This window comes from Carettochelys insculpta, chromosome 1 (assembly GCF_033958435.1).
Source record: "Carettochelys insculpta isolate YL-2023 chromosome 1, ASM3395843v1, whole genome shotgun sequence".
NCBI classification, from domain to species: domain Eukaryota; kingdom Metazoa; phylum Chordata; order Testudines; family Carettochelyidae; genus Carettochelys; species Carettochelys insculpta.
Window position 1 is genome coordinate 217,944,625 of NC_134137.1, and position 23,969 is coordinate 217,968,593.

Below are 23,969 nucleotides of genomic sequence, written 5' to 3' on the forward strand. Positions count from 1 at the left end.
ATTTTAAAATGTAAGCATACTTCTAATGTTAGGTTATGACATTGACCAGCAATAAGTGATGATTATATTTGGTAAGGGAGAAAAAATTTTTGTAACGGTAAGTCTAGAAATACTACTGAGAGGTTACTATTTAAAAACTCAGCATTTGCCAGTAATTACTGCACAGTGGTAGTTGACGTGCCAACAATTTAGTGCTCTCAATTGAGGAAACATATGTAGCATCTTAGATAACAGCATGTCAACTGCACAATTGGCTTGGACGTTGACCAGGTTGGCGGGGGCTTCTTGGTATGCTTTGCCTTTTATTTAGCATCCATTGATCCTGCTGGGACACAGTTAAGATGGTTCTGGATATAAGGGGAGTGAGAGTCGCTTTATTGAGAAATTAAAGAAGGAAGGGCATAGGATGTGGACTGAACAGTTCTATGCTAATCGCTCTTTTTACGCCAGTGGTTTTCAACATTTTTTCATTTGTGGACCCTTAAAAATTTCAGATGGGGGTACAGATCCCTTTGGAAATCAGACATAATCTGTGGACCACAGAGGGAAGTCCACCGTCCTATAGTGAAGAGCTTTTGGAGAACCCTCACAAGTGGTCCGCAGAGCCTCGTTGAAAACCATTGCTCTAAGCACCTAAATTCTGGGGAGAAGGCCTGCACTGCATTATCTTATCCCTATTTTCTTTGTTTGTAAAGCCATGTCCTGGGGAGGTTGACTCTACACACAGTTTTAGAGCAGGATATAAAAGCCACCTGCTCACAAGCACGCATTCCAGAGGGAGAACATAAGCTGCTATATCCAGCGTAATTGCGTATTGGGTGTGTGCCATCAAATCAAAATACTGCTGGCAGGTGGTACTTTAAGCTCTGCCAACCTTTATGGTGTCAGCTGTTCAAGCAAACTAAAGAAAGCAGCATTTTGGTAAAACACATTTTTTGTGATGCAGCCTTCACATGTCACACTGTACTAACCTATTCAATCAGGGAATGGGGAGAGGCATTATTAATAGGCTACTGAAAAATATTACTGAATGTGAAATATTAAAGTTCAAAATCTGATGTTATCTGACGTCAGAGCATCTCCCACATCAGTGTGCACGTAGTCCATGTAGGAATGGGAAGTTAGCATTAGTTACAGAGACATGATGCGGGGCAGTACATATGCAGTGTAGAAAGTGTCCGGCTAGCAACTGCTGTGCTTCCTCCATGCGCTACTTTTGAAGTGTATTACTGGGATTCTGTGGTGCTACAAAAGGTCACAGAAGAAAAGGTGGGAGCTGTGATCCTGCTTGTCCCTCTGCACTAGCTCAAAGAAGTAAAATGCCGCTTAAGGCTTTCTGAACCCTAAGAAGATATAGATGGCTGGTGGGTGCCTACAGCAAAATAGCCCCTAAAGTTTAATGCAATTTGATCATTTACTCTGCTAGCTAACCTTTCTGTAACTTAGTTGTTCCTAGCTCGCTCGCTCTCTCTCTGTGTGTGTGGGGGGGGGGGGGGGGCAGGGCTGAAGTATACTATCTTTGCAAACCCTGATCTTTGCAAACCCTGGCTTTTTAAACATGAAATGTACTGGCTCAGTTTATATTGACATTCATAAAATCTCAATTTTCTTTGCACAAAGTCTTAACGTTCTTCAACAACCAGGGATTAGCACATTTCGAGTCTTAAAAGTTTTCTTTGTACGTTTGAAATACTATTAGTGTCCACGTTTGTATGGTAAGATTTGGAAAGATACATTAAAAGGTGATGCAAACACAGTATATATACAAAAAAGCCAAAGATGGTGAAACCAACTGATAGTCAAAAAGGATTTTGTTTGCCTAATATTATTTTAATGATCAATTTAGTAAAACATCCTACAAATATGTGAACATCTAGAAAATATTATTTCTGTTATGCAGCATATTATCAGCCCCATGTTAAGTTCTGCTTACTGGGGACACAGCAAGGATTGGATTGGTTAGAGCTGTGTAGTCCTGCTGTAGCATTAGTGAAATCACTAAATCCAGTGCCAGAAAACCTCTTGTGCTGCTGTGTGAAGGTCCTTCCATGCTAGCATCATGGTTTGCTCTCTTTTTTTCTACAAACCTGCATGGCTCTGTGAAGAAACACCTGTGACTACATTGTAGAAGTCAGTTTTACCAGTGCACCCTCACCTCCAACTTACTTGGAATCTTTGTTCTGATTTTTTTTAGAAACTCTCCCATACCAAGGAAGCAATGGACGGGTGAGTATTTACACTGCTTTGCACTTTCGTTATCCGGTAAGAGCTGTAAAGCTGAGTCAAGATGTTTTGTAAATCTTTCTCTCATTCTGGTTTCTCACCAGTGCCTGCAGCGACTGGTCCTGTGGGTAAGTCATTGTTTACTTTTCAACGCTTGTGGCCAGGCCCTGCTTAGTTTAGTTTACCTGTTGCAGATGTTTTGGCTAGATATTCACTCTCGTGCAGATGACTCAGAAGGATGTCGATAGTAGATAGAGCATTTGTGATAGCTACAGCGCATCACTGATCACGTCCCTCTGCGGGGACAGAGGAGATACCTCCATGAACGTCTCAGACTGAAGACACAGGCTGGTTGCCTCTTCCGGTGATATCTGCCCATAAGGAGCTGAATTGTTACCTGAGGAGTCCTGGACTTGCCTGAGTCTGGGCAGGAGCAGATGCCCCAAGCCTCTCCAGTCATTGGCAAGAGTCTACAGGTGAACTCAGTCTAGCCTGCTGAAGGGAACTGGTGTTCTGTGCTCAAGCCCTTTAGGCTCATAAGGACTTCAGTGCAGAATGTTTTCTGTGCAAAAGTTTTGTTATGCTGTGACTGGAGTGCCAGTGCCAGCATAGGCTATTGTCACACATTCTTCTTGCTTGATCCCCTGGCTCAGCTGCCATTTGAAGGTAACTTTCATGCATACAGCAGCCAGTAGCTAGCCTCAAGTCGTGTACCTAGCATAAAACCTACAGAGCAACCATGTAGAATTCAGTTCTGAATCATATTGCTAAGTCTGTGCATTTTGATGCAAAGGTAGATTTGTTTAGTCAGTTTATGGGCAGACGTATGCAATTGCTACTGATAATCACAATATTGGAAAATTGGCTTTTTATGAACTTGTCAGTAAAGTAATACATGGCAAATTTATTCTGCAGATAGACTCCCAGGTAACTCTGGGTGATAGAACCCTAACTAGCTTTAAAAAATAACTCAGCCTTAATTTCACATTTTAATCCAGTTTCTTTGTTTTGTTTTTTTTGTTTTGTTTTGTTTTTCAGCTCTGGAATTCCAACCCCTTCTCCAGCTGGTGATACTACTACATTAAGAGGTCTTGTTCTCATTGCTCATGTTTGTCCATCTCAGTGCTTGTGTAAACTGATGTTTTAAATTCATCGCAGCAGTCACCTGTGGGGAACTTAATAACTTGTGATTGTTAGTCAGACATGGGTCATTCAATCCCTAGGTCTTTGCTGATCCTGATAGGGTCCTGTAGATACTGCTGTCATAAAAAGAATGATGCAGTTGTATGTATCTTGAAAGAGCCTAATTTTAAAGGGGTCTCGGGACACTTTTACATATCTTTGATTTATACTCTCAAAAGCATCACATCCTTGTTCAGCAGGTCAAATATTTGTGTAGTCCTGAATAATATCTCTGACTTTTTTCCCCCCACTGTCAATGATTTATTGACTTTGTCAGGATGGTGGGAGCAGGAATAATTGCCAACATATTTTGATGTTGGTTAAACTGTCTTACAAGACATGCACACAGATGTTTGTATAATTTTTTTTAAAAAGTTTCTTCTCATTTTTAGATGCGGCTGCAAATGTTCCACCCCCCCATGAGGTCTCCATTCCAAGTACATCAGACAATGCCTTCAACAAGAATGAAAACTCAGATGCTAGTGTAAGCAGTTCTTCATTTGATCAGGTGTTACATTGCTCTTCTTAAATGCTGTCTTCTGCCTTACATTGCTGCTTTATCGAGCCAGTGTCTTTCTTTCACCTCTTTTTTCTGATCATGCCACAAACTTTCTCATAGTTTCAAACAAAAGATTGTAATTAATGGGGATTACTGAGTAATTACCCAGCAGGATTTAAGACATTTACTGGAGGGAGTTAATAAAGTGATGGGATGAATTACACAAAGGTTGGGTCTACATTGGAGAGTTTTGTCGACAGGGGAGGCCTTCTGTCGACATAACTTGGGGAGTATCTACACACTTAGAAGCATTCTCTCAGCAGATTCTCGACAGAACTCCACATTTGCCTCGACAGCATTATCCCTCAAAAATTTGAGGCATAACAATCTCTCGACATAGTACCGTCGACAAAAGTGCTGCATAGACACTTCTGTCGACAAAGAGGGCTTCCTGTTGTGGGGCAGCCCTCTTTGCAGAGCTGCCATTCCGTTTCTGGCACCAGAGGGCAGTGCAGTCTGGCAGTTCTCTGTGGACAGAGTAAGTTGTGTGTAGATGCAATCTGTTGACAGAGGTTCTGTCAAGATTTCCCTGTCAAAAGTAACTTCTATCAACAGGTGCTTCTAGTGTAGACATAGCCAGAGTGTTTAGTTAGTTCACTGCAGAGAGAGATTCTAACTCACAGAGGGTTCATGGCAAAGCTTTCTCAAAGCAGGGCCGACAGCCTTGCTGGGTCGCTGGGAAAGATGGGTAGGAGGCCTGTTCTGCACCCCCAGAATGGATGGTACCTCAGGTGGAAGCAGCCAGGCTGGGGCAGCAAGCCCTCTAAGTCCCTTAGCTTATGATGAGTCCCTGTCCCGCCACACCCTCAGCGCTGCTCAGAGTGTGCTGATTTAAAGCCAATGGTTTAAAGGGCTTGGGGCTCTGGCTGCTACTGCAGTAGAAGTAGGTGAGAGCTCTGGGCCCTTTTGTATCACCAAGCCCAAGGGCACTGCCCGCTTTGCTCCTCTTCTTCCCACCCCACCATCAGCGGGTCTGCTTTATCACAATGTAAAACACAAACTCTATGTGTGCTTTGCTAGTATTGCAAGATTGGACATTGGGTGAGATTTTCAAAAGCCTCTGTGTAACTTAGGATGGCAGTTCTTATTGGAAGGCAATATGACTTGTGTTCCTATCTAGATAGATGGATTGATTGATTGATTGCGTTATAAGCATCCCTCGCTTTGGTATCTATCTAAGGCAAAACTCTCCAGACTTGAATAACAGAATTTAAATACCTCAACTCATTTTAAGCACCCACACAAAAGTGGAATTGGCTTTCAGAGATGCTGAATGCCTGCAACTCCCAGTGAAGTCACTGGGAGCTGTGGTTGCCTCAGATCTTCTGGAAAACAGGTCACTGTTAATTAGGTGCCTAAAAATGGATTGGAGCCAAATTTTAGGCACTTGCTTTTGAAATTGTTGGCCCTCTTTCAAGAAGAAGATTGTACAGATCTGTGAGGTGCAAGTGCCTCCTTTGGGTTTTGCTGAACATGTAAAACTCTTTAGATTGACTGAAAGGTTCAGGAAGCTGGGCTAAAATCTAGGAAAGCACTGTCATTTATTTATCATATCTGTGATCCAAAACCTGGCCGAACTCCATAGCTTCTCTTGGTGTTTTCAGGTCAGTTTGAATACACCCCTCTCTGAACTTCCAAGAACAAATGATGAACATGAAGCTCAAATGACCCCTTTTAACCTGGGGCCCCTGAATTTATCATGGGTATAGTTCTGGATCACTGACTGAAAATGCCTCTGGTTTCATCCACTGACACCACAGTTCTTTTGTCATAAAAGAAGTGCATGGATTGTGTTAGATGGATAGCTGAGCCAAAATGGGGACTAGTCAGTAAATCAGAGGGCAATATAAATTAGGTTGCTGCTGCTGCTACTATAGTGCTTTCTCTTTTTATAAAGTAACTACTAGACTGTATAGCTATACTGTGGTGTAAATTAGAAGAATAAAAGCCTGTTTTTCTTATGCATTCACACGTTGTCTTTACCTTTATTTTTGTGTAACTGGCTAGTGTTTCAAACCACACATAATCAGGTAGTAACTGCTGTCTGCTTCATGTAAATTTACCTTCTGCGGCCAGCTAGTTTTAGATTTATTACCATGGATGTTTACCCAGTTTTACACAAATCTCTCTTACCAGGATAATTCCAGGATCAGATTTGTGAACTCTGAGCCTCAGGGGAATGGAAAACCTCTCCTCTGAAGGAGTAACTACTGATCACCGCACAACTGAGGTGGGAGGGGGAGAGCCTTATAGAGCATTAAGGAACCGTACACCCCAAGTCAGTTCACAGGGTTGCTTTCTCGCTTTCTCTCTTTTTTTTTTAACCGTCAGCCGCCTGTGACTGGTGGGTTTGCAAGGCACGGGAAGGGAGAGAGATTTAAATTAAAAATAATTACAAGTTCTGCACAGTATGAAAGGCACTCGTGGATGGAAGTGAAGCATTTGGCGAAAAAGGGGTGGTGGGCATGTCTTCTGTCCCTCATGCCACATATAGCTTAGGCTGCACTTCAATTTAAACAAAAGTCTTCTTTTGTTTTTTGGGCTTGTTTTTTATTATTATAATAATATTTTAAGCTGCCTGGGGTAAAATTTAACACAGGCTGTTCAAATTTTTTCAAGTATTCTAAACCTCAAAAAGCAATCCTAGAGGTTTGTAAATAAAACAAACACAAAAAGCCTCCAATTCCATTGGATTCTCCCTATGGCGACTGCCGCTTAGCTCGTAGGGCAGTGTTCTCCATTTTGTTTCTGTTAGCAGAGGCGAGCCAAAGCAGGCTACTGCAATCAAGGGTGCACTGAGTGAGGTATTTCCAGAAGAGACAGGGAAGTATCAGGATCATTACATACTCCTGGGGGGGAACTCTGCGCCACTCCAGTACCTCAGAAAAACACCCCCTCCAGATTCTCTGTATTTTCTACAGACAATGGTTTCTGTGGGGAAGCAAAGAAAAGTTGCAACTGTGCTTATACAAACCTCTCCAGCAGCTCAGCTGCATCTGTTCAGGCAGCTGGGGAGAGGTAAATCAATGGAGAAGGGAGAAGCCTCTGGGGACACCCTGGCTGCCTAGGGATGTTAGTCCCAACTGGGGGAAGGAGGGTGGAGATGGAGTTCTCCCCTCCCTTCCCAGAGCAGTTGGGGCTGGATCAGATCAATCCCTAGAAACTCTGGGCTAGAAACTTCCTCTGGCTGCAGGAATTGCTGCATTATGGGGAGATGTGTGGGGGAGTGAGGCTCAGTAGGGATGCATGCCCCAATCAGCTGCACCTTGGCCCTCCCCACAAAGCCCTCTATCACCACCCCTCAACGCTCTAATGACCTTCTCCTAGACTGCCCTTCAGAGTCCATTCCCCCTTCACTCGAACACTCCACTGAGCCACCTGCACCCAGATTATGTCTCTGCACCTAAAAATTTTAAAATTCTGCCAAATTCTGCATATCTTATTTGTCAGAATAACATAATAGACTCACACTTGGGGGAAGGCCTACATTAGAACCCCAAAAATGTATTAGCTGAGGCTGGTAGGTGGGATCATAGTGAGGCAGAGCTAAGAAGCATGTGGTCTTACTGACACACAACCCTTCTTCTCGTGTATATTTTTGGTTCCTATTTGGTTGGATATGGCTAACTGCCTGAATCAGTACTAGTGCTTGCAAGATCCCTTACAGCACAACCTTGGATGGGGCATCAGTCCTTGGTACCCAGGTTGTCTCAGAAATTATACTGCTGGGGGATCCAGCTGGGCAGTTTTGCAGAAGCCTCTTCAGCTTTTCTGATATCCATGTGTGTTCATGAGATCTTTTGGTTACAGAAGCTGAGCCCCATCCTTTTTGTGGGAAAAGCGGGGATACCTGCCCCCCAGTTGGCACAATAAAGAAGAACATCAAAATAGGAAACTTGTGTTTCTGTTGTATATGTGGATTGAACCCATCAGACATAAAATGGCCCCAGGATTGTGCTTTATGTAAAAAATAACCAAAGAGCAAAGCATACAGCTCACTAAATTCTACTGTTTTCTTCTTCCCTAGATCAACAATGAGATAAAGAGGGAGGATGGCAAGCCGGTGAAACCTGCTCCTGACCAGATGGTTGAGTTCAGCATCCTTATTTTGGGGGAGAAGTACACTGAGGAGTTGAGTGATCCATCCACCAGGCACCATCAGCTACTTTCAGAACAGTTTATTTCCCAGGTAATTTACCTTCCCTGTTCTTTTCCCCACAGCTCCCACTAGCAGTGGTAGGATGTGAAAGCACTGTTAACTACAGCTTTACCTTATGTTTCTCCCTTGAGGTTTGCTGCGAAGTGCCCATCACCTCACTGTCTTAATCTAGCTGAGCTTCTCCATCTCTTTATACAGGACTATAATTTGGCTTTCTTGCAGGTAGAGATGGGAAGGTTTGGGCTACAAATATAGAGGCAAAGGGACTTAGCTGAACCTTGAATTGGGAAGGTCTCTGTTTCCTTTTCTGCTGATATGAATGTATGTCACTTTATTATAGAAAGGTTATTCCTTGGTGGAAAAGACTTGGCTGATAACTGTATTTTGTTCTTTTGCCTCATTCAGCTAATTCACTCACCTACTTATCTGAGGACTAAATGTAGCCCTATTCTTGCTGAATATTTCAATAAGTCACTGATAGGGATGTTGAGGCAGGGCTCTGACAAGCGCCAAGATTCTCATTTCTCAAGATGGAATTCCAATGGATCTTTATAAAATGTCAGGGCTTGGAATGGCTGTTAAAAGTTTTAAGGTTTCCATATGAGTGACAGGCCAGATTTGAGCTCCTGTGCAACCTAGCCAGTTTTAAAACCCTATGAGGACAACACTGAGTTCCTAACTGCCAAAGCAGAAAGACTTTCCAGCGTAATTCCATAAGTCTTAAGGAATGGACTTGAGCCTTCATCTGACTAACAACAGCTAGATTCAGCATAGTGAATCCTTCCCCGAAGAGACCAAAGAAAAGTTTGACGGTCACAAACCAGCAGAGTATCCCTAGGGACAGTGACACTGCCTGAATGGGTTGCCACCCCTCACCATCCATAATGTAGGGCCACCAAGCCCATTCTCCCTGCTCTGTTAGGCTGTAACTCAGTAAAGCCTTTAATCACCTGCTTAAACTCATTCCTGTTCATCAACGTTCTCAAGCACTTGCTTAAATCTGATTGAAGTAAATGGAAATTAAGCATCCAAGGCTGTGGCTATGCTAGAAGCATCTGTCAACAGATGTTTCTGTCAGAAGAGATTTTCCAACAAAACATCTGTCGACAGAGCACGGCCATACACTAAAGCAGATCAAAAGAGTGATCCGCTCTGTCGATAGAGTGGCTGGACTTCCCAGCTGCTCTCTCGACAAAACAGCCAACCAGAAGCACAGCAGACAGGGCTGCCCAGCGTCCTGGAAGACCTGCCTGTCAACAGAGGGCCCCCAGAGCATCCACGTGGCTTTTTTGTCAACAGAATCTGTCGACCAAGATGCTTTTCGTCATCCAAGAGAGGCAGAAGGTTGTCGGCAGAAGTGCTGACTTTTGTTGACAGACTTGACAAAACACGTTTTGTGTGTGGACATGCAATAAGTTTTTTGTCAAAAAAAACTTGCTGGTGCAGCCATAGCCAAAGTGTTTTGCTGAATAAAGGGCTGCTGAATCAGGGTCTCAAATCCTCCTGACAGTGAGCCTCTTCTGCAGGTACCAAAACTGGTGAGTCTGTGATGTTTGCTGTATTTTTTTTCATATACCCTCATCCCTCGTTAAACGAGTACTTTACGTACGCGGACTTGCTAAAACGAGGGACACATAAACCTACCTTTGCTCACTAGATGAGTGAACTCCCCCACCGCTCATACGAGACTTTCTCCCCTCCCACGGCCCCAACCTGCCGCAGCTTGACCCCTCCGCAGACCCAACCCCACTGCCCCTGCAGACCCAACCTGCCACAGCCTGACCTTCCTCTTCCCCCCCACCCCCACAGACCCAAATGGCCATAGCCTTAAGCCCGCCCTCCCCCCCTCGCCCCACAGACCCAACCTGCAGCAGCCTAAACCATCCTCCACCCGCCCCACGGACCCAACCCTCCACATCCTTAACACCCTGCCTGCCCCACAGACTCAACCCGCCACCAGATTCTAATCCCCCCTGCCGCTCATGGCCCCAGACTGCCCACAGCCTTTAACCCTTCCCAACCCGAAGTTCACTTACCTTTCAAAAGCAGCACCACATGCTGCCACTCCTTCCCTGAATTACGAGCACTTGGAACCAATCGGAGACTTTTACGTGTATTTTAATGGCAATTTAGTGTCCCTCTTACGAGTTTTCGCCCACGAGCAGAAAGCTGGGAACCAACTGTGCTTGTACAACGAGGGATGATTGTGTGTATATATATAAATATGCACTGAAATTGAGCATGTGTGTGATCACATCATTGTAGCTCTGGACCTGTCTCGCGTGCCATCCCCCTGTCTCTCACCCATGCTTACTGACACGTCCACATTTGGACCATAAGTTCTTTGGAGCAAGGGCCATGTCTTCCTTTTTATTAGTTAAGACATCCAGCAAACTTTGGATGTTTATAAAATAACCAACAATAATGGCATTCTTTTCTCTAGCTTTATTCCCATTTCAGTCTTATTAGTTGGAACTCCTCTTGGCAAGTCTGTTGAATCCATTAGATGGGGGCTAACACTGTGCCAGATTCTAAATTAAGTGGGAAATAGATGTACTCTATCCTTAAGCCAAAGAGTGTCACCACAGTTCTCACGTATGGCCCCTTTATGTCAGACATCCTAATTTTCCTAGCTGTGTGGCCAAATAGTGGTGCCATAGTGTACGTGGAAGGTATGTCAGAGGGGAGGGGGCCACCTGGCGTCTGGATGTTCCATTCTTTTGATTCCCTGCCTAGTTCTCTCTATGCTTGGACAAAGAAGCCCTTGAAAATCAGCAGCAGTTGTGGCCCATTTTTGCAGCACAGTCCCCCATTTAATTCGGCCTGGATAAATCAGCACTTTACCACCCACAGATTTCCCCTCCTAGCTGCACTCTCACCCAATGGATTGTTATCTTTCTCCCACTCCCAAACCCATGATAATTCCACCAATTAAAACAGCCTCGTGAGTTCAACAGCAAGGGGCTAGCACCTGGTACTCTGACTCATTGTGGTGCCTTGGGATCTACTGCAGTGTGGTTTAGATCCTAAAGCCTTTGTCTTAATCTGTCCTACATTTAATCCAAAGAATTTCAGAGGCAGTTATAACTTTAGGGAAAGAAAGGGTTTGAATTGGCTAAGCAGGGGAGCAGTGTATCTTGTGTTAGGAGAAGGGGAGAACTTCAATTAAATGAGCTCCGATGGAGTCTGGTTGTGTTTTAACATCAGGCATAGCTATTGAAAGGCCACTACTGAATTAAGTTGGCAAAGAGCTCTATTGTGGCCATTCAGATGTATAGGTCCCTTCTCTGTGTTCAGTCAAATGTCTGTAGATTTCTTATAGGTATGAGGCCAGGGCAGAAGTTTTACATGCACCTAGGGATGTGTGGATGTACACAACCAGCATAAATACAGGCTGTAGGTGCTCTGCTAATCAGCTGGACCGCACCTGAATCTCCTTGGTGCTTGCCTAAGCATTCAGCTTACAGAAAACATTGGTGTGAGGTGTACTCTATAGCCATCTGTTTTTGTAACAACCAAGGGTGTCCTCTCAGTTCATTTTTTATACACAGATAAAGCATTCTGTTATGTCCCTTGCCCTTTTCCGTTGTAAATAAATGACTCATCTTTCTATGCAATGCTGCAAATATTGCCTATTTTTCCGTCTCTACCTAATACTATACATCAATAAGATAAAAATATTATTTTTCATATTTATCTCTGTTTTTCCCAAATAGGTGAAAAATGCCTTTGAAGGATTACCTGGATATAGAAATATCCATGTGCTAGAATTCAGGTAAGTAGACTTGTTAAGGCAAAAAATCCTAACACTAGTTCTCTAATAATTGATCAACTCTTCTTTTTTGTGCCACTGAAGTCAGTCAAAGCTTCTTTTCTGCTCATTCTCCCTGAAGCCTCTGGCACTGGCCACTGTCAGACAACAGGATAGTGGGTTAGACTGACCTTTGGTCTGACCCAATGTAGCTCTTCTTATGTTCTGCCTCATGATGTGTTTGCACCTGTTTCTAGACCCAGGATATCATCAAGATTCTTTGTCCTGAGGATTTAAATTCAATTTAAAAAAAAAATTGCCATGTAAGGTACATGTGGTAATTCTCCCAGGTTCTCAAATGTTCATTATTTGACCCAGGTTGGTATTAAATGCACAGGAATCCAAGCACTCTTGGGAAGACTTTGAGATTGTTTAACTTTTTATCCAGTTCACTAGGGAAGACTGGAGGCCTCTGAAAGTTGATGATAAGATATATAACCTTTCACTTCTAAGTCATAAAAAGAACTAGATGAACCAGTTATAACAAGTTGTTTGTTTGATGTATTTTGCTTGTCCTTCTGCTTATGAATAGTCTGTGAAAAGACTGAGTTTCTCCAATTTATTCTTCAGAAGTATTCTCCAAATCTTATACAGATTGTTTCCAAGTGCTCTGGAGCAAGTACTTGAAATTGAGATTTGAGTGGATTTGTTTGGCTACACCCACCACATGACACGATTGGATTGAGTATGACTCTTTAATATTAGGTGTCTGATAGGAATACTTGGGAGTGTGCATCGGAAATGGATTGCCTTTAACATTGTGCACTATTTGATTTCTTTGTGTGTTCCTTCGAGTAAACTGGGATGTTATAATACTGTAAGCAGAAGTGGCAGGGGAAGAAAAATGCATCATTGTTAATCTATTGTTGTTAGGATTTGCCTATTTGTTTAGTGACAAATTCAAATCTGGCTCCGTGTGCAGTGGCTTGTTAGTAATTGGCAACTATTAGTTGATCTTTAGATGTGTAAAATGAAGTGGAGATCTCCTAGCATGGTTCATAGCTGATAAATGGTTACATCACATTCTCCCTCATATTTATCCTTGTCTGCAGCCTCTCTAAGGGAAACTAAGCATTGCAGGAGTATGGGAACAAGTTTAGCCTTTCAGCTCTCACTTTTAGCAGAAAGTCAGAATTAAAACCCCTGGGGCGTGGCAGTTAAGAAAGAGCTATCTGGTCTCAGCCTACGTAATACCAGTTCCATAGATAAATGGCTTCCATCTCTATTCATACTATTGTACTCTGCACATACCCCTAGCCATGGGTACAGGCCACAGGGTGGGCAGTGAGATATTGATTAGGTATGTGGAGTAAAGCCATGCCAGAAGTCTAGAGCATATATCCCTCTATACCGTTCGCTGTCCACGTACCCAAGCAGTGCTTCCCTTGTCTACACTATCCCAATGCCTCCGCGCAGCTTCCCCATCACAGCAAAAGACTCTGGCCGTGGGCTTGGGAAGTGGCATAACTAGCCAATCTTCCACCTGAGGCAAGAGTATAAAATTGCGCCACTTATACAGTCACAGTAGCGATTTCATAGAAAAAGGGAAAATGCATAAAGAACAATTAGAACACACTGCTTATGCTGGCTGGGGGCGGCTGTATCTGGCTCCCCCTGGGCTCGCTGGCAGGGAGGGAGGCAATGTGTGGCAGATCCAGCACTCCCCCATCTCTTATGCCTCAGCAGGGCCCGTGCCCCTAGTGGCTGACCGTAACAGGCTGTGGCAGGGCCACGCAGGATGCGGGGGAGGGAGGGCAGTGGGTGGGTGTGCTGATGGCACTGGGTGTGTGGCCAAGTTAGTAAAGGGGGAGTTGGTTCAGTGTGTCGGGCCAAGGGTGTGTGTGATGGTGCTGGTAGTGTTGTATTTCAAGGCGGGGTGTGTGTGTGTGTGTGTGTGTATATCATGGTTCTGGGCCCGTGGGCAGTCTGTGTGTGTAGATGCTGGTGGTGGTGTGTGTCGAGATAGTGAAGTGTGTACAGGCAGGGTGTAAATGGTGGTGGTGCTGTACCAAGAGGCAGGTGTAAGTGCTGGTGGCCCTGTGTGTGCAGGGGCAGGGTGTGGGGAAGTGGGGCAGTGGCAGGGTGTGCTAGTGGCACTGTGTGTTCAGACAGGTGTGTCGTGGTGCCTTGGGCATGGGCAGTGTATATAAGGATGGCTAACACTGGGTACGGGGTGTGCTGTGGCAGTGGCGCTGTGTGCAGGGGCGGGGGGGGTGTTTGGGGGTGGTGCTGTGTGGGTGGTGCTGTGCGCAGGGGAGGAGGGGTGGGTGGCGCTGTTTGCAGGGCCATGGGGCACGTGGTGGCACTGTGTTCCGCAGCGGGGGGTGTGGAGGTGGCGCTGTGTGCAGGGGCAGGGGAGGGGTGTTTGGGGGTGGTGCTGTGTGGGTGGTGCTGTGCGCAGGGGAGGAGGGGTGGGTGGCGCTGTTTGCAGGGCCATGGGGCACGTGGTGGCGCTGTGTTCCGCAGCGGGGGGTGTGGAGGTGGCGCTGTGGGCAGGGGCAGGGAGTGGGGGTGGTGCTGTGCACAGGGGCCTGGGGGGATGTGCGCCACCAGCAGAAACACATGTTGCCAGCTGGGGGAGGCTGTGGGCACCCTGCTGACCCGAATCTCTCCTGGGTGACATGTAAGTGCTCAGCTGGCAGGGGAGGCTGAGGTACTGGGAGGAGTTTGTAGGTTTGAACCCCTGGGTCTGGCCTCTGTAGAGGCAAGTGGGGGAAGGTAACGGCCTCCTGTCCCTTCTGACCTTCGTGTCGACACCCAGCACCTTCCCACTGCCGTGTGCTGTTCTGCCTGGGCTTCCCCTGCGGCCCCTGTGTCCAGAGCAGGTGCCAGGGAGCAGACCTGCAGGGCTCCTGGCTCGCTGGCTGCCAGGCCATGTGTGTTTACTGCCCACCCCGCATTCCCTGGTGGGGAACAGCCCGATAATGGCCACCTAGCTGAGGCTACCTGCAAGGCCAGGGGTCTGCATCTGAAATAGCAAGAGCCACTCTTTCAAATTCAGTTACACAATTAGTCCTTCAAGAGCCACAATGCATGTGAATAGGAGACGGTCCTTAATAAATAACGTCAAACCGTACTTTCTGTGACCCCTATGCTAAGAACCACACGCACACAATGACTTGTACCACTTAGAAAGTTGTTACCCCCATCTCTAGGCTTTACCCACCTTAGCCCCCAAATCTGCTCCCCATCCCCAAGCTTTAACCCCCATCAGCCCCAAACCACACCCCTACCCCCAGCTTTAACTCCTCATGGCTCCAAACCCCGCCCCCCCAAGCATTAACTTGCCTCAGCATTCTTAGCTCCTCTGCAGCCCCCCCCCCCCCCCCCCCGCTGCCCCTTACCTCCACCATCTCAGCACAGCTGCATGGCTCTGCCAGGGGCAGGCTCAGCCACCCCTCCCTCCAGCTCTTCTGCAGCGCCCCTCCCCTCCCCTCCCCTCCCCCCATGTGCAGCGCAGGCAGCTCCCTGCTCTGCTAGCTATCGCTTCCAGGGCTCCCTGCTGCTGCGGACGGCTCAGCGGCTCTGGAGGCTGCCACTGCTTCAACAAAAATACTAAATTCAGTTTTAACGGTGGGCAGCTGAATTTAGTTTTTTGTTTAAGCGGCAGCAGCCTCTGGACCCACAGGTTGCCAAACCCTGTTCAAGGTGCACAGAGGCTCCTGGCTACGGCTGCCCTGTGGCTGCACCAGATGGCTCTGGGTGGTGTCTCACCCCCTGGGCATCCCCAGCAGCTGTGTGGGAGGCCGGCTGCTCCTGCACACTGCGCCTGGGGGGTGGGCGCACAGCTGGGCTGCGCACGGCTGCCCAGCACAGGCTCCAAGCAAGCACAGGGCTCAGGCTGCACCATGTCTGCTGCCTGTCCCTGGCCAGGCTCTGCTCCCCTCTTACCGCTGAGACCCACTGCACAGCCCCATGGCTCGCCAGTGGGGTCCTGGAAGAGGGTACAGCAGGTTTGGGGGGGGGACATGGACTCAGGCAGCGGGGAACTCCTTGGGCACCCCAAATGGCGCCCTGCACCCTTCAGCCCTGTGCTCATGGCAAGTGCCTCACTCAGCTCACCATTGTTACTGTCCTGGGCTTGGGGAGTTGTCAAGGCCGTTTTTCTGCTGGAGACTTTCACTGATGCATGTATCTAACCACGGCATTGTGGGATCCAGCCTGCCATTCACTGCATGCTGCTGCATCTTTCAACAAGCCTGAAAAAACTGCTGGTTCTGGCAAAATATTTCACAAAGGATACCCTACTGTATTCCTGTGTTAGGAATCTGAGAAGTAAACATGCTTGTAAACTAGCCCTCAGTAACATTATTGTGCCCCTTCGTGTGTTTGGTTTTTTTTCTGATTTATGTTAGTACAACTGTACTGACTTAATAGAGCAACTTTTGTCCCCATGGAAGCCAATAGTGAATTTCCTGTGAAGTTTAGTGAGACCAGAATTTGGTCTGTGGTATAGCAGAATAACATATTTTATTTGTAGGCTATATAATTTTTCTAATTTACCCATTTTGCCACATGTCAGAGCTGCCCTGGTAAGGCATAAACTAGCCGACTTGGATGAAAAAATGTTCTGTCATTCCATTTAACACACTTATTTCTTTTTTAATGTTTAGGTCTCCTGACGATGACAGGTAAAGGCAACATTTGAATACATGTTGTGTAGATAGAGACAGACGTGCTAGTTGCAGTAGATTGCTTGTTGTCATGTCAGTGTGCTTATGGTTCCAGAATGAAGGGTACATCCAGTAAAAATATTATTCTTTGCTGTAGATTTACTTAAAACTACTGTTTTGAGCTACAACTAGTCTAATCCAATTTTCTTATTTAACTGGTAATGCGGAAGGAATTACACAGAAAGCTTTGCCTAAACATGAATCAGTTAGTGAGCTATGATTTTTTTTTTTTTTTTGGTAGAAATCTCTACCTGGAAGCCCATAAAATTGCTTAACTGCTGTTTACCATTATTCTCTTGCAACTTCTGGCAGGGCACTTAGAGCCCTTAATAGGTATTTTTATTATTATTATTATTACTACTGCATAAAGCCAAATAAATAAGAAAATGGTACATCTCCAGCAAATTCTGTTTAGCTGCTCCAATGTGGATATGAACCCCAGTGGGTGCTATAATCAATCTTCAACAGAAAGGGGAGATCAGCATGGACCTGTCTAGGGAATGTTGTGTGTGTACACCCCATAACTCAACAGATCGTAATTAATTTATTTATCTGTGTGTGTATAAGGTTGTATACGTTTTAAAAAAATAAATAGCCGTGTGGATTAGAGGGAATTAATACTTGAATTTGAATGGATGAGGAGTCCACAGTTTGACCTTTTGTGAGAGATTTCCTAAAATGTAATCAAAGAGACAGAGCTCTTTGAAGCCCCTATTCACTTGAATAATTTTGAAGTAATTTCCAATTTATACGGGCTTCAAAAAGCACTCTTCAGCACTCTTTTAGGAACTTCCCTGACAAAAAGTCAGTAAACTCTGTGCTCCTAATACATTAAAGGTCAAATATAAACTCCATCGACGGAGCATATGTTTGAGCCAGCTTCAGGTGGATGACAGTAAGTTATTAATTGCTTTTAACAACCACACCTGATGGCATGACCTTATTAAATCCTGGTATTATTCTCTTCCAGCCATGCTGGGTTCTGATTTTTGTCCTGTCTCATCAGTCTTGTGTTCTGTTTGCATTCCCTGTAGTGATACTTAGTGCCTGCAATATACCTACAATAGATGAAATTCAGCCAAGGTGGCAACTGCAAAACTCCATCAGACTTATGGTTTTAGTGCAGCTGCATTGCTGCTTACATTTGAACTGAGTTTAGCCCTGAAGGACTTTCTCAGCCCAGCTGTTCCTTAGCAAGGCATGTCAGCTCTCTGGAAGGAAGAGAGCCTATCTCTGGAGTATGGTTTCCTGGTACTTCATAGACAACCTCATTTTCTCACTGTGCACTTTGCACAACCAACATGTGAAACACCCTACCTAAAAAGCTCTCTAGTGCACATATTTTGTGTATGGCAAATCTGACTGTCTTGTGGGAAAGTAAATCCAAGTGGGCTCATGAGAAGAACATTCTGAAAATAAAATAGTATTAACACAAATAATTTACCTGTAGGAATTTACAAAACAAAAGCCTTTTAATAAAACTAAATGAGAGAAACTACATTCTTACAAATAGGCACTTTTCAAGGCATGTGACAGAATATGAACAATATCTTTAAATCTATCAAGAGTTTCATATAAAGCAGACTTCAGTTGTGTAACCTGTCCAGTAGGGATGCTCAAGGACTCAAATGTTTACATTTGTGTTTGCTTACGTTTTCCTAGGCTAATTTAATGTCTCAGTCATTCTAGCAAAAACCTGGTCTCTTCACTATAGTGCTTCCACTTCTGGATATTGGTTGGCCCTATTAATCACTGTGACATAAAGCCAAATTTTTATCTTGTCATGGTGCTGGAAATAGAAGCTTTTGTGTGGGTGGCTCTAGCTCTCTAAAGACTTTGCTACAACTGTGATGTATTTTGCAGAGATGGGAAAAAGACAAACATAAAAACAAATATATTTTATTAAGGACCCTTTTAAACTGTTGCATCTTCTTCAGAGGTGAGACCTGTCTCTCAAACCATCAGAATGCATGCTATAGCTGTCAGACTGTTTAGCTCTGATCTATATTTTGTTTTTTCTTTGTAAAACCGCAGTGGTGTGGAAGTTCATTACGCTGTCACATTTGTTGGGGAAGCCCTCAGCAATGCCACCTGGGACCTTATTAACCTTCATTCCAACAAAGTGGAGGACAACTCCTTTATAGAACTTGAGGATAACCCAACAGTTGTTTACACACTCAGTGACTTCAGAACTTACATTGCTGAAATCCTTCAGAAGAACTCGTTCCTTGAAAACGTCTCTCTAACCTTGGACCCTGACTCTCTCCAACTTATAAATGGTGTGTATTACTTAAGAAATACTGTGGCGTGTTGATCAGAACATTTTAAAACCCAAAATGAAGGCTGCGGTGCAGGGGATTAGCATCAACTCCCTTAAAGGGAGGAAGCTGTGTGTACTGGTAAGGTCACAGTGTCTTCCTTTTCTCTTAGTTTTATCTATATCAAAGCTGAACAGTAGCGGTAGGATCCCGTCACTAACCCACCAGATTAGTCTTAGAGGGGTAGCCATAGTAACGGAGAGATAGCTGTGTTAGTCTGTATCATAACAAAGCAAACAAGCAGTCCTGTAGCACTTTAAAGACTAACAAAATCATTTATTAGGTGATGAGCTTTCATGGGGCAGACCCACTTCTTCAGATAGTGGAGACAGTGATGTGTTGGAAATGGCACAATGGTTTTATAACACAGAGATACAAAAGAACTGAAATAAAAACTGTCAAATCATATACATAGGACAGAAGCCAGGGAGGGTGAAGGGGAGAGAATTACTAACTGTAAGCGTCCTGCCTGGGATCCCTAAGAATATCAAAGACTGGGGGACAAAACCAGTAGTCCTGTAGCACTGTAAAGACTAACAATTTTATTTATTAGGTAATGAGCTTTCATGGGTAAGACCCGCTTCAAATTATGGAGCAGAACTGAGAAATCAAGGAAATATGCTCAGTAATCTGAAGAATATAATAAATAAAATTGTTAGCATTAAAGGTGCTACAGTCCAGCCTGTTAGCTTTGCTTTACTTTAATACTGTGATGTGTAACTTTTAAGGTACGTGTTGATGGTTTGAATCATGCATCGGTAACTAAAATACCATCTTTACTCGAATTGTGTATATTGTAAGGTATTGTACATCTTCCCGCAGGAGGATGATGCTGATGGTATTTTCTGAGAGTGACGGTCAGCTCAGTGCAGAAGGCCTGCACAAGGCCCTGTGTGCCACTTCAGTAGAAGTCAAGTGTGGCATAGGGTCCTCTGCATTAGGATTAATTTCAACCTACTGATGCTGACTTAGACTCTTGCAGCACAGGCTAGCACCTGGTAACTGCCGTCTTCTCGATGGCCTTCCTTTTGCCAGTGGAAATTATCCATCTACAGTTGTTAACCTTCCTCCGTCTTTGCTTCAGGAGTGACTGGTAAAGGGAATTCCAGACTCTCAGTCATTCTGGTGAGCCCTTTGAGAAGACCCTGGAAGGAAATATAAGTTGGGGAGACAGACAATGAGGGAGAGTTTTAGTCCAGAGCACTGTGATGCCTGTACAGATAATCACTTCCTTGATGTGCTAGTGCAACCATTATAGCATTTGCTAAGTGCAAATTGAATGGTAAACTGGAGAGTGGACACATTCAAGTGTTGAAAGCTTTCTTATCCTCTGCTTTTAAGTTATATTCAGGTACTCCTCCACTGTGACAGCATTTGAGCAGGGAGGGGGGAAAGAAGAGCAAAACACATTTGGGATCATATGAACTACAATAAACAGTCCACGTGAACTGTGATTTAGCAATTTATCTTTTATTTTCCCAGTAAAAGAAGCTCTCTCCCCTGTACCTGAAGACACACCCAGGATTACTGAAAATCCAGTTGTTCTTGAGTCTCCAGAAGTTGACGTTGTAAGTACATTTCTGAACTGCGTTCTATTCTAGTGGCTCCGATTTGTTCTCCAGCCACCAGCTTACAAACATATCTGCATAGTGTAATTCTGTACGGTGGAAGTATAGTCAGAATCCAAAAACACAGTTCTTTGCCACGTTTGAATTATAGTATGAACGGTCAAACGCATAATAGAGAGGCACTCAGTCTCTTGGGAGAGCTCTGTTTTGAACGTTCTTCTCTTTGGGAAATATTTGATCTTCCGCAGTGGCACTCCTCCTGCGGCACAGCCAGACCTGTCCTTTTCAGTACAAGACAGTACTCTGTATACTTGTCTAACCACATCTTCGTTTTAGGATTCCCTTTTGGTTTCTTGTAATACTGTGCTTACATATGGTTTCAGAGGGAAATGATGGTCCTCCTAACTGAGGAGTGTCATTTGGGCCTTTTCTGGGAACAGAAGTGGTAGATGGGAGGAGAAATTTTGCCAATGGAAGATATTAGATCAATAAGATATTTTATATGACCATGCTTTCTCCAATGCTGGAGGCATTTAAGACAACCCCTGTCTATATGTGTATAGAGAGAAGCTCAAGGTAGGCCACAAAATTGAAACCCAGCTTCTGAGCATCCCTGAATTTGGTGGTGATCTGATCTAGGTTTTCATTTGGCCCCGTTATGCAGATAGTTTTGTGAGCCTGGATATGTTTTATTTCAGGCCAAGTCCCTGAAATCCTCACTCCCATAAAACTCCCACTGACTTCATATGAAAACAAAAAAGCAGTCCAGTAGCACTTTAAAGACTAACAAAATAATTTATTAGGTGATGAGCTTTCGTGGGACAGACCCACTTCTTCAGATCATAGCCATACCAGAACAGACTCAATATTTAAGGCACAGAGAACCAAAAATAGTAATCAAGGTTGACAAATCAGAAAAATTATCATCAAGGTGAGCAAATCAGAGAGCAGAGGGTCGGGGGGGTGGGTAAGCCAACTATGTAAAAGAGTCCTTTTAATGGGCCAGATAATTGCCATCCTGGTTCAAACCACATGTTAATGTGTCGAATTTGAATATAAAAGAAAGTTTAATGCCTCTATTTCCAAACGGCTGTTAAAGTTCCTTTTCAGTAAAACACAGACTTTCAGGTCATTAACAGAATGGCCCACTCCACTAAAGTTCTGGCTGACAGCTTTGTGAATCAGGAGGGCTTTTATGTCTGTTTTATGCCCATCAATTCTTTGTCTAAGAGACTTTGAAGTCTGTCCAACATACAGAGCATCTAGGCATTGTTGGCACAAAATGGCATATATGATGTTAGCTGAGGAACATGAGAACGTGCCCATGATTCTGTGAATAACCTGGTTATGTCCAGTGATAGTATCTCCAGAATAGATGTGTGGACAAAGTTGGCCACGGGGCTTGTTGCAAGGAAAAGTTCCAGGATTGGTATTCTTGTGGTATAGTGTGTGGTGGTTGGTGAGAATTTCCATAGCAGATTATGGTGAACAGCCTGAAAGTATTGGCCAATTTTGTAGAATTGGGTTTTCTGTAATGTATATTTACTAAAGATGAGTGAACTCTTAATAATGTTCCATACATGGTTCAATAAAGGACAACTCTTCTTTATTACTTTCTGACGATACTTTAGCAAATTAATTTACTGACAGAGAAGTTTGCAACAGCAGTGGATTTCTGAGAATGTTTGAAATTCAATTATGAACTTGTAAAAGCGAGTATTTGTAACGGAAACCTGATTTCAATAGTAACAGAGAGTAAGCCGTGCTAGTCTATACACTATCAAAACAAAAAGCAGTCAAGTAGAACTTTAAAGACTAGCAAAATAGTTTATTAGGTGAGGTTTCGTGGGACAGACCCACTTCTTCAGACCATAGCCAGACCAGAACAGACTCAATATTTAAGTTCTCTGTGTCTTGGCTCAATCTAATTCTTGACCTTCCCCCCACCCCCTCCACTCTCTGATTTGCTCACCTTGATTATCTTTTTCTGATTTGTCCTCCTTGCTTACTGTTTTTGGTTCTCTGTGCCTTAAATATTGCGTCTGTTCTGGTCTGGCTATGGTCTGAAGAAGTGGATCTGTCCCACGAAACCTCACCTAATAAACTATTTTGCTAGTCTTTAAAGTGCTACTTGACTGCTTTTTGTTCTGATTTCAGTAGTTCTCTTTATCCAGTCAAGGAACAGAAATAATAGCCTGACCTAGATTTCCCATCAAGAGCTTCAGTTTTATGTATTGGATACTTGCAGCAGGCTCCCATGTGCAATCAACAATGCAGAAATTATTTGGGAAACAAGTTGGATAAGAAAATCAAATTGCTTAGGAACAGTTTACAAAAAGGAAACAAGACTGAACTTTTAAATTCTCATTAAATATCTGTATTTCACAGGTAAAGCACTATAGGAAATGTTAAGTGGCTAATAGTGTCAGTGAGGGCACATATACGCTATAGGGAAGATCAACCCTGCCACAGTCAATCTTCCGGAGTTCAACTTATCACACCTAGTAGGGACATGAGTAAACTGAATTTACAGGGTGCCTCTGTCAACTGTGAATACTCCTGCCCCCATTGGGAGAAAGAGAAGTCGGTGGGAGCACAGGGTCCTGTCGATCTCCCTGAGCGGAGACAGCACAGAAGCCTGAGTTAAGGTGCATTGACTTTAGCTACGTAATTAACAGATGAAATTGAGTACCTTAATTCAACCCTCCCCTGCGGTGTAGGCCTACCCTAAGGAAAAGAGTCCTCCTTTATTTTGTAGTAGTGCCGGTGCAGAAATAGTTACCATTTCGGGTTTTTATTTTAATTTCATCATATTTGTGTGGGACTATCCAGACTTCATAAACTCAACATTAGCAGGTTTCTCTAGATAGCCTCTCTGAATTTTACAGATGATAATTACGGTAGCTCTCTGAAATCCTGCAGATAGGATTGAAACCAGACTTTATTGTTGTAACAGACTGAATTATTGACTGTGATGTCTTTCTGGCAGCAGGAGATGGAAAATTTTTTTTTTTTTTTGTTTTTTTATAGTGATATGTCACGTTACTAAGCTGTTCAAATGATATTAACAAACACAGAACCTGCCACTATAATATTAAACATCTTCATATAACACTGCACCATAACAAGGAGCTTTTAAATGCATTAGTTGTCATAGGAACACATACCCGCATTCAAATAAATGATGAAGTGGAATTCCTGGCACCTGTGTGCTAACATTTAAAAAATTTAAATTGAAAAGTTACTGACACCAGTTTTTGTTTGTTCCTTTTTATATAGTTTTGCTGATCTTGCCAAAGAAAACAAACCTGTTTTATACACAGTGATTTTTGCTTAAGCATATAATTGACATATATTAATTTTAACCGATAGCTTGCAGTTGGTAAAATGAAAACCACCTACAAATATATCATGCGTGGAATAACAGCTACTCAAATGTTTAAGTAGAGTAGAAGAAATAATTCCCAATGAAACAG

The 23,969-nt window shown here is 43.9% G+C and overlaps 1 protein-coding gene across 4 annotated transcripts in view; it reads left to right on the forward strand.

Annotated features, from left to right (window-relative positions):
* The window catches only part of IMPG2 (interphotoreceptor matrix proteoglycan 2), a 67,694-nt gene that overhangs the window by 24,054 nt on the left and 19,671 nt on the right, over window positions 1-23,969 (forward strand). For all 4 annotated transcript variants that reach the window (XM_074999241.1, XM_074999222.1, XM_074999231.1 and 1 more), the window contains exons 3-11: window positions 2,195-2,226; window positions 2,328-2,351; window positions 3,262-3,311; window positions 3,798-3,889; window positions 7,992-8,153; window positions 11,840-11,898; window positions 16,548-16,565; window positions 18,642-18,886; window positions 20,408-20,493. In XM_074999241.1, coding sequence (XP_074855342.1) covers window positions 2,195-2,226; window positions 2,328-2,351; window positions 3,262-3,311; window positions 3,798-3,889; window positions 7,992-8,153; window positions 11,840-11,898; window positions 16,548-16,565; window positions 18,642-18,886; window positions 20,408-20,493 — 768 coding nt within the window. The remainder of the gene's footprint in view (window positions 1-2,194; window positions 2,227-2,327; window positions 2,352-3,261; window positions 3,312-3,797; window positions 3,890-7,991; window positions 8,154-11,839; window positions 11,899-16,547; window positions 16,566-18,641; window positions 18,887-20,407; window positions 20,494-23,969) is intronic.